At 32.3% G+C, this 10634-nt stretch overlaps 1 protein-coding gene across 1 annotated transcript; it reads left to right on the top strand.

The window, feature by feature from the left end:
* The first annotated feature begins 3374 nt into the window (after positions 1-3374).
* LOC143242647 (sodium- and chloride-dependent GABA transporter 2-like) lies at positions 3375-7791 on the top strand. The gene is made up of 6 exons (XM_076486125.1): positions 3375-3416; positions 3532-3663; positions 4521-4623; positions 5671-5771; positions 7135-7305; positions 7657-7791. The coding sequence occupies exons 2-6, from the start codon at positions 3637-3639 to the stop codon at positions 7702-7704; spliced, it is 450 nt and encodes a 149-aa protein (XP_076342240.1). The 5' UTR covers positions 3375-3416; positions 3532-3636; the 3' UTR covers positions 7705-7791.
* Positions 7792-10634: the final 2843 nt, after the last annotated feature.

Raw genomic sequence — 10634 nt, 5'->3', positions numbered from 1 at the left:
AAATATCCTACTTTCTGACCAATCCTGGCTTTAATAAATGTACATAAGGATAACAACGACTTTGCAATGTTGGAATTATTTTGTTAAATATATTGTCAGATTTAATATTATCTTTCTGAATTTCATTTCTAGATTTTATGCTTAAAAGTTTGTTTAAGAAATTTAGAAAACTATATAAACAAAAGAAAGAAAATTGTGGCAGTTTTAAATATAAAATTTTAACATACGAAACTTAAAGTGATCTACTTGAATAAAACGTAAATATACATAAGTGACATCTCTTGGAACATACAGTTATAATAATATTTGATTGTACTGAATTAATGTCTCCTAGATAAATTATTGTGTATATGTGCACATGAAAATGGTTTTAAATGGAAACAATTTAGGGTGTGGGTGCACATAGAAGTTGTCTAATGGATTAAATGAAACAGAACATTTAAACAAATTTATTTTACTGGTTTTCTGAGGTGTATTTATTTCTTGTCGCTTCAACTGTACATGTTATAACTGTATGCTTTTTCAACTATATATATACATATATGTCTTGACAGTGTATTTGTTTTCTACTACAGCATTTGTTTATGTTAAAGTTATGTCATGAATAAAGTATCTTCTGAAAATGAAACATCAGAAATCGTCAGTGTAGAAAAATGGAGTGGAAATGATCACATACCCGATATAAGAATGAATCAGTCGGTAACAAGTCCAGATAAGGAAAGAACCAGAACGTTGGGAATGGGAAGGAAAACTGGACTTTGTTTTAAGTTCTATAAACTACGCTGTCGGTCTTGGAAACGTATGGTGATTTCCATACTTGTGTTATGAAAATGGTGAAGGTATGTGTCTTGTGGTTTAATCCAACATAATATACATGAAACCTTTACCTTACTAAATGTTAAATCGATGGTTCTAATGGATTATATGTTGTTGTTTGTTATTTAGGGGCATTTTTGTTTCCCTACCTCATCTGTTTAGTCTTGTGTGCTTCTCCCTATTCTTCCCAGCACCATTGGTCAGTACCTCAGCGTCGGTGGTATCAGGGGTCTGGAATTTAGTTCCTATCTTTAAAGGTAGCTATTGTTGTTTTACTTCTAATGCCTTAGTATTTTCACCTTTTCCGGATATATATAACTCATAATTGTGAGTTATAAAACATGTCAACCAAATATGTTAACAGTTCTTATGTTATGTAATCTACACTTTCACTAGGAATTGGCTTTTGCTTCAATGACCATCATTTGTCTTTATAATATCTCACCAGTGGTGATAATAGCTTGGACTATTTTCTACTTCTTTTCCTCAATGACGTCACCACTGCCTTGGGAATCGTGTGGTAGTGGTGGAACACAAAATACTGTATGAAAGGGAACCAACATCACGAATCTCAATATTACAGCCACCGAAGCAAAATCACCTGTAACCGAATTCTGGGAGAGGTTTAATTTTTATTTTTCAGATGAATCTTTTATTTTCGATCAATAAATATAAGTCGTATTTGGATCTAGTGTTCTCAAAATATTGTTTTCTATGTATATATATACATATATATATTACAATGGGAGTACAATTAAATAACTATTTTCTATCAACATAATGTTATTATTTATTCATTTTCCACTTTGTACACTGGTTTTAGTCCAGTTAACTGTTTACCAGTAATTTATATTTTCTACTTTAATTTATGAAAAATATATTATCGATAGTCCAAAATGTTTAACTTGTCCAGCCACAGTGGATTTTCAACATTTATTTTAAGATATACCACAATGTAAAATGATAATATAATTTATTTATTAACTTATAATATATGTGGTTTAAGTATGTAGAACAAACAACTAATCCTTTACATTTAAGTTTTAATCTAGGTAAATCTCAGAGTAATAAAGATCTTCCCAATTCTATTGAAATAAATTCCATTAACAAACATTCATTTACTAACGTCGGCATGGCGAGCACGTAAGGCATGCGACTCGTAATCTGCGAGTCGCGCTAAACATACTCGCCCTCAGCCGTGGGCGACGTTATAATGTAACGGTCAATCGCACTATTCGTTGGTGAGTAGCCCAGCAGTTGGCGGTGGGTAGTGATTACTAGTTGCCTTCCTCTAGCCTACACTGCTAAATTGGGACGGCTAGCACAAATAGCCCTCGAGTAGCTTTGTGCGAAATTAAGAAAAAACAACAACAAACTAACGTCAAAATAACTATCTTAGAAAATTATACAATGCAAATCTACTAATAAAAAAAAAATATTTTGAGAAAACTCCTTATTCTTATGAATTATATAATGATTTTAAAACAAAACTACTGATTTTAAATAAAATTATTTGTATTAGAATTTCAATTGAAATAAATACTTGTAATAGTAAAAAAAAAGTAAAAGTGGCTTTAGTGGCATAACGGTTTTCTGCAGACTTATAATGCAAAACAGATATCTCAATGTATAACTTTGTGCTTAACAATGACAAAGTTAAAGGTAAAAATATAAAAATATGATTACTTTTGATAAGGAGAAAGCACCTCAGTAGCATGATGGAACCTCCTCCACTGTGTCGTGTAGAAATTGTTTTTTATCCGGTGTGATATCCTTATCGTGCCAGTAACGTTGTAAGCCATCTGGACCGTCCAATTTGATTAAATTCTTGTTTAATATCTCATCGGAAAACAAAACTTTCTTCCACATTTCTACGCCTTCTCACAGTTGTTTGGTGCTTTCAGCAAAGTTTAACTGAGCTGTTTTGTGTGTGTGGAAGGAGGCGTGGCCTTGAAAACGTTTACGATTTTAAAGCCTTTCTCTCGTAGATGCCGTCTTATTGTTCTTGAGCTGCATTCTGTGTCCGTAAGGGCCTTAATCTGGTTCGACGATTGGCTGTTGTCTTGCCGGACAACCCGTCGAATCCTCCTACTCAACGTCGGCGAAATATTTTGGGCTGACCACTTGAAATTCTCGTTCCATATTCCTCAGGATCTTTAAGAAATTTGCAACAGCAGTTTTACTACGCACAGTCTCACCAGCGATGGCATGTTCAGAGATACCTTAATTTTGCAGTTCGAGAATGCTGCCACGTTCAAACTCTGTCAACTTTTTTTGCCTTTGCCATGTTTGTACCCAATGTTACACAGGAGATGCGAGTGGAAGATGTTGACAATACTAATGCTTGAACACAAATGACTAAATTTCGTTTCGTGTTTACCGATTAACGCTTCATTTCAGTACGGTCTTAAACTTTTGATCAACTGGTATTTAGGCTAATTTCATAGTGTTCACATTTTTCCTATTAAATGCTAAAAGGTTTTTTTTTTTATTTTCCCTTTTCTTATTGTCTTTTATCGAAGCTCTACTCAAATATGTGGTTAAGTCTAACAACGCAAAATGCATATTTTCTCTTTTTGTTCATTGATCTTAAGATTTTGGTTAGCAGTGTACATATACAATTTATATAGATCTGTCTAACTATGTTATTAAGTTACTTTGATCTGTATGTTATGACAACATGTGTACTGATATTGGTCAGTTTTTGTTTTTCAGTTCTGCACCGTGGAAACTTTCATCACAGGGATCGTGGACGAATGGCCATCTCTTTTGAGACCGCGAAGAGAAGTTTTTACCGTAGTAATTGTTATCATCTTATACATGTTAGGCCTACCAATGGTCACTAAGGTATGTTCCATAATATTAAAAAAAAATCAATAAACGAGTAAAAGGAAAATATCATTATGGTAGATGTTTCATTTGTCCGTCAAAAAAAAAAAGTTACTCAAGCCGTCATCTCATCCAAAATAAACGACGTCATAATTAATGGTGTCAATGATGATAACAGTAAGGTACTGCTGTAGAGTGAGATGTTAGTTCCTGTAGAAAGATATCTATAACTATCTCTGTTTGTTATGTAATGATTGGTCTGTAGTACATGACGTCTAATGATGATGTGTTGCACATGATGTCAAATGTTTAGTGTTTAGTATGTATGTCTAATGATGTGTGTATTGCATGATGTCTGATGTTGGTGTGTGTAGTATGTGATCTAATGATGATGTGCATGATGTCTGATGATGTGTGTGTAGTACGTGATCTAATGATGATGTGTATTGCATGATGTCTAATGATGATGTAATGCATGATGTCTGTGTAGTACGTGATCTAATGATGATGTGTATTGTATGATGTCTGATGATGATGTGTAATACATGAAGACTTATGTTGGGTGTGTAGTGCATGATGTCTAATATTGGGTGGATAGTCTAAAACAAATCTTATTCACTGTAAAAATGACGTAATAAATAAAACTTACCATAAGCACAACTCCCAATACTATTATATTTATTCAGTAACGTTCCACTTCTGATATATCTGTTTATTTCTGTGGCTTTACCATGGTGTTATCTTGTATCTAGAATATGGAAACTGTAACTTGTAATAAAATATATTTAATAAAACGAAACTGTTAATAAATAATTCTGATTGGATTTCTTTAAACTGATTGTATTATTCACTAAAATAATCATTTTACTTTTCAGGGGGGCATGTACATATTTCAACTGATGGATTATTATTCTGCCAGTGGAATGACTCTACTGTTCACTGTTTTCTTTCAAACTATAGCTATTACATGGGTTTATGGTAAGTTTCAAATGCATGTCCTGCATTATTTCTTACGCCACTTCCCACTTCTTATATATCTGTTTATTTATATGTTGTTATTCTGTTCCGTAGAATGTGATGATGTATTTTACGTATGTTAATCCTAGGAGGAGCTGTTGTACAATAAACAAGTTAATCTTGAAGGGTGGTATCTTATTATATGCAGGTTAACCCTAGAACATGCTGTTGTACTATATGCAAGTTACCCTTAAAATATGTTGTTGTATTATTCTCAAGTTAACCCTAGAATGTGCTGATGTGCTATATTCAAGATGATGATATATTATTCTGAAATTAACTCTAGAATGTGCTGTTGTACTATGTGCAAGCTCTCTAAAGATGATGATATATTATTCTCAAGTTAACCGTAGAAGATTGTGTCTTACTCAAGTTTCACTTTAGAGATGATAGTTAATTATTCATTACATTTAATCCTTGTATTATTGTACTCAAAAGTCAATAGTTTTAACAACTTAATTTTTCTTCGCTTCACTTTTTCTAGTTTTTTTTAACTTTATCTCCACAAAGGATCAGATTCGCTATTCATCCTTTAAATTATCTTCTTACCTTTTGTTTTGTTTTTAAATTTGCGAAGGTTACATATGGACTGTCTGCGCTAGCATCACTAATATAGTAGTATAAGATTAGAGAAGGCAGCTAGGTGTCACCACTCGCCGTCAACTCTTGGGATACTCTTTTACTAACGAATGGTGGGATTAATCATCACTTTATAATGCCTTCATGGCTTAAAGGGCGAGCATGTTTCGTTTGACGGGGATTCGGATCCACGACCCTCAGTTTACGAGTCAAGCGCCCTAACCACCAGGGGCCTTTTTTGTTTTTAATCTTTTGTGGGATTTTCAGTTGTTTTCATTATAAACTTTGAACTATTAATTAACAAATACACTTTTAATTTGTAGATTTGAGTTAATTCAAGTTTTATGTCAAGTGGTTTTTTTTACGTGAAGGTAACAACCAGTAAAACAATAAATTTGTTAAAATATTAATAACAATAAATTATTTCAGGTGTAAAAAGGTTGTCTAGCAACATTGAAGAGATGACAGGATATCGGCCTAACTGGTACTTCCTCGCTACCTGGGTTTTTGTCTCTCCAGCCATTTGTTTGGTAAGTTTGATACCCCTATATTACCAATAACAGTATAACATTGGAATTAGTGGATTATATCAGCACGCGATTATTGCTATGTTAATGGTGAGTTCGGGTTTGGTCCCAGAAACGTCCTCACCTAAATGCCACAGACTCCTTTCCAAGAAGAAGAGGACGAAATTCGACTGAAAATCCAACTGGAATAATGAAAATTTAAGGATAGATTTCTATGATTGTTGAATTCAACTCTGATATCGGAGTTTGTTTGTGGCACCTTTCAGGGTTGAAAAGGCACAATTCTGATATAAACATTAATGTTTTATGTGTTAAAGATGGCACCGTTCATTGAAAATTAAATTTAGTTTTAACAACCGCAATTTTTGTATTACATTTAAAACATTTATCAATAAGTATTTAATCAGGATCTTGACATACTGAAAGTCCTGTTCATGTTGAGCACACAGTACTTTTATTTATAATTATGTGATAAAGAAATGATGGCTACACATACCACAATTATTTTTATAATTGTTTAAATCTTGAATACACAAAATGTAGGACCGATACGGTCAGGTGCTTAAGACAATCGACTCGTAATCTTAGGGTCGTGGGTTCGAATTCCCGTCACACCAAATATGTTCGTCCTTTCAGTCGTGGGGACGTAATAATGTAACGGTCAATTCCATTATTCGTTTGTAAAGAGAAGCTCACGAGTTGGAGGAGGGTGATGATGACTGGCTGCCTTCCCTGTAGTCTTACACCGCTAAATTATGGACGACTAGCGCATATACACCTCATGTAGCTTTGCACGAAACTCAAAACAAACCAAACCAAGTGTGAATTTTTTTATTGATTTTTGTTTGAGGTGTCATTCAATAGATGGCGATACATTTCATGAGCCTCAATCGCCACTTCTGATATTGAGAACTAGTTGTATTTCAGCACAACAGATTGCATAATAGTATTATTTATTTCGGCCACTGACATTGACATAAACAGCCACGCCATATCTCAGTTACGGTAAACTGTATTGACCCTCACCTATGGTGGAGTTATAAAAGTATTTAAGGATAATGGAGGACCTGGATTTGTACATTTGTTCACTGTAAGTAACGAAATGAACCTTGAACATTCAGCAAGTGAGAATACTATATGTTAATTGTGATAACAGATCATTTTCTCACTTACTCGATAAAACTGGCATTATGTTAACTCAGTTACGTTTCTCACAGTATCAAAAACATATAAATAAATACCTTATCTTTAGTAGCTATATATATATATATATATATACACACAAATGATGTTCAATTTTATTTCAGTTTCATTCAGAGAACCAGAGAATGTCTTTTTTCTAATTCTAAATACATATTTCCTTTAGGGAATATTCCTGTTTTCAGTTTTGAGATACAAGCCTTTGGTGTATGCAGAGACTTACGTTTATCCTTGGTGGGGAGAAGTCTTAGGCTGGGGGATAGCCCTGGCTTCAATGTTATGGATTCCGTTATATGCTTTTCATTTTATGCTGGTAACACCAGGTTCTCTTAAGGACGTGAGTTGCTTTTCGTCTTTATCAAAAGTAAAATTTTAAATATTATTGATAAATTATTTATACTGAAACTTATTATCATGTTTTCCTTCAGTACATAATCATATTACTAACACTAGATCCTCCTTTAGTATATGATCATATTGTAGTAGATTTTCAACACTTATATTGACTATAGAGACAGTCTCAAAGTTGGCAAATAAAATATTACTGAAATACACCAGTTTCTTTACGTATAAATATCATTTATGTTAATATTTCCAGATATAATATTTATGATGATAAATGAGGTTAATATTCAGATTAGGAAGTTATACCTCAACTATTGAATTCGTTTTTTTTTTTTCATTTCAGCGGCTGATTGCTGGCATAACTCCTACACTTCGACCTTCCAAGAAATAAACAAAGGCACTTGGTGAAGATTTCGAGCTTCCCAAAACTCAAACGAATCAACTGTCAAACATTGGAAATTATACGTTGGCAATCCAAAATACTTCACATTTAAATGTTAAAAGTCTATGTGATCATATTACTAACACTAGATTCATAGACTTTTAACATTTAAATAATGTATTTCTTGATTTCAACGTATAATTGATCTAGTGACTAGATCCTTCTTTAGTACGTGATCTTATTACTAACACTTGATCTTTGTTTGGTATATGATAATATTTTAACACTAGGTCTTCCGTTAATTCATGATTATATTACTAACACCAGATCTTCCTTTAGAAAATGACAATATTACTAACACCAGGTCTTCTTTCAGTACATGATTATATTACTAAATCTAGATCTTGTTTTAGTACATAATCGTATTTTAACACTTGGCTTCCTTTAGTACCATCATCGTATTACTACACTCGTTCTTACATTAGTGCATCATCATATTACTAACACTAGAGAATCCTTCAATACATGATCATATTACTCACACCTGGTCTTTCTTTAGTACATCATCACATTACTAATACCAGATCTTTCTTTAGTACTTGATTATATTACTAACACCACATCTACCTTTACTACATGATCGTATCACTAACACAAGGTATTCCTTTAGTGCGTGGTCATATTTCCAACGCTAAATCTTCCTTTAGTACGTGACCATATTATTAACAATAGATCTTTAGTACCTGACTATATTGCGAACACTAGATCTTCCTTTAGTGCATTATCATATTACAAACACTCGGTCTTAATTTCCCACATGATCATTTTACTAACTCTAGATCTTCCTCTAGTACATGATCACATTCATAATAAATATTTAATATTCTTTGAGAACATGATCATATTTTTAACCTTAGGTCTTCCTTTAGTACATTATCATTTTACTAACACCAGATCTTACCTTAGTTCATGATCATATAACTGAAACAAGATTTTTTTTTAGTACAGGATCATATTACTACATCAGGACTTCTTTAGTTAATGATCATATTACTACATCAGGACTTTTTTTAGTTAATGATCATATTACTACCACCATATCTTCCTTTATTTGATGGTCATATTACTTACAGAAGGTTTCTTTGAGTACGTGATCATATTACTAACAGAAGGTCTCCTTTGGTACGTGATCGTATTACTAACACGTTTTTTTCATTAGTACATGATCATGTTACGATCGCTAGATCTTCCTTTAGTACGTGATTATATTAGTAAGACTAGATCTATAGAACTTGATCATATTTTAACACAAGATATTTCTTTAGTACATGATCATTTTAGTAACACTAGTTCTTTCTTTAGAACATGATCATATTTCTAACTATATATCTTCAATACGTGATCACACTACTAACACTAGATCTTACTTTAGTTCATGATCATATTACTCACACTATATCTGTATCTTAATATAGGTCATGATCATATTACTAACAATGTATCTCACTTTAGTGCATGATCACCTAATTAACCCTAGGTCTTCCTTTAGTACATGATCAAATTAGTAACACTAGATTTTATTCTAGTACATTATCATATTACTCAAACCTGGTCTTCCTTTAGTACTTGATGATATTACTAACTCTAGTTCTTCCTTTAATACATGACCGTATTACGTCTTCCTTTATTACATGATGATATTACTAACACAAGGTCTTTCTTTAGTTCATGATGATATTACCAATACTAGATCTTACTTTACTTCATGATCATTTTACTAATACTTGATCTTTCTTTTGTACATGATCATATTACTAACACCAGATGTTCCTTTTGTACGTTATGATGTTGCTAGCACTAGATCTTTAGTACAAGATTTTATTATTAACATTGGATATTCCTTTAGTACATTATCATATTTTAACTCTAGGTCTTCCTATACTACATGATCATATCACTAACACTAGATCATCCTTTAACACATGATCATATCACTAATACTAGGTCTTCCTTTGGTACGTGACTTATCACAATAAATCATACTCTAGTACGTGATCATATTACTAACACTAGGTCGTCCTCACTAAATGGTCATATTATTAACCCTAGATCTTACGTTAGTTCATGATCATATTACTAACAATACATCTTCATTTAGTAAATGATCGTGTTATTAACATTAGAACTTCCTTTAGTACGTGATCATCTTGGTAACAGTAGGCCTTTCATTAGTACGTGATCTTATTAATAACACTGCATCTTATATTAATTCATGATCATATCACAAACATTAGATCTTCCTTTAGTATATGATCATATTACTAACACTAGGTTTTACTTTTCTAAATAATCATTTGAATAACACTAGATCTTACTTTAGTACATGATCATAAAACTAACACAAGAACACTCTTTACTAGATGATCATATTACTGACAAAAATCTCGCGTTGGTAGATGATCTTATTACTAATACTAGGTCTTAGTTTTGTACATCATCATATGAATAACACTAGGTGTTCCTTTATTACATGATCATAATTGATCAATGTAATCACAATGATCACATTGGTTTCTCTTTAGTACATTATTATATTACTAAGACTAGATCTTTAGTTCATGATGATATTACTAACTTTGATACATGGTAATATAACTAACACTAGTTCTTTGTTTAGTACATGATTATATTACTAACACAAGGTCTTCCTTTACTACATCATTATATTACTAACCCCAGGTCTTCATTTACTACATGATCATATTACCAACACGAGATCATCCTTTAGTACATTTTGATATTACTAACACTAGATCTTCCTTTAGTACATGATCACAAAACTAACACAAGAACACTTTTACTAGATGATCATATTACTGACAAAAAATCTCGCATTACTAGTACTAGGTCTTAGTTTAGTACATGATTATATGAATAAC

This window comes from Tachypleus tridentatus, unplaced genomic scaffold (assembly GCF_004210375.1).
Source record: "Tachypleus tridentatus isolate NWPU-2018 unplaced genomic scaffold, ASM421037v1 Hic_cluster_2, whole genome shotgun sequence".
NCBI lineage: Eukaryota > Metazoa > Arthropoda > Merostomata > Xiphosura > Limulidae > Tachypleus > Tachypleus tridentatus.
The sequence above is the reverse complement of the archived record's forward strand: the minus strand, read 5'-3'. Positions and strand labels throughout refer to the sequence as shown.

Bases quoted from the DNA above. Each gene is read 5' to 3' on its own strand.
- LOC143242647 (XM_076486125.1), top strand. From the start codon at position 3,637: ATGTTAGGCCTACCAATGGTCACTAAG. The intron at 3,664-4,520 runs GTATGTTCCATA...TTTACTTTTCAG, and splicing joins GCCTACCAATGGTCACTAAG to GGGGGCATGTACATATTTCA. The intron at 4,624-5,670 runs GTAAGTTTCAAA...AAATTATTTCAG, and splicing joins AGCTATTACATGGGTTTATG to GTGTAAAAAGGTTGTCTAGC.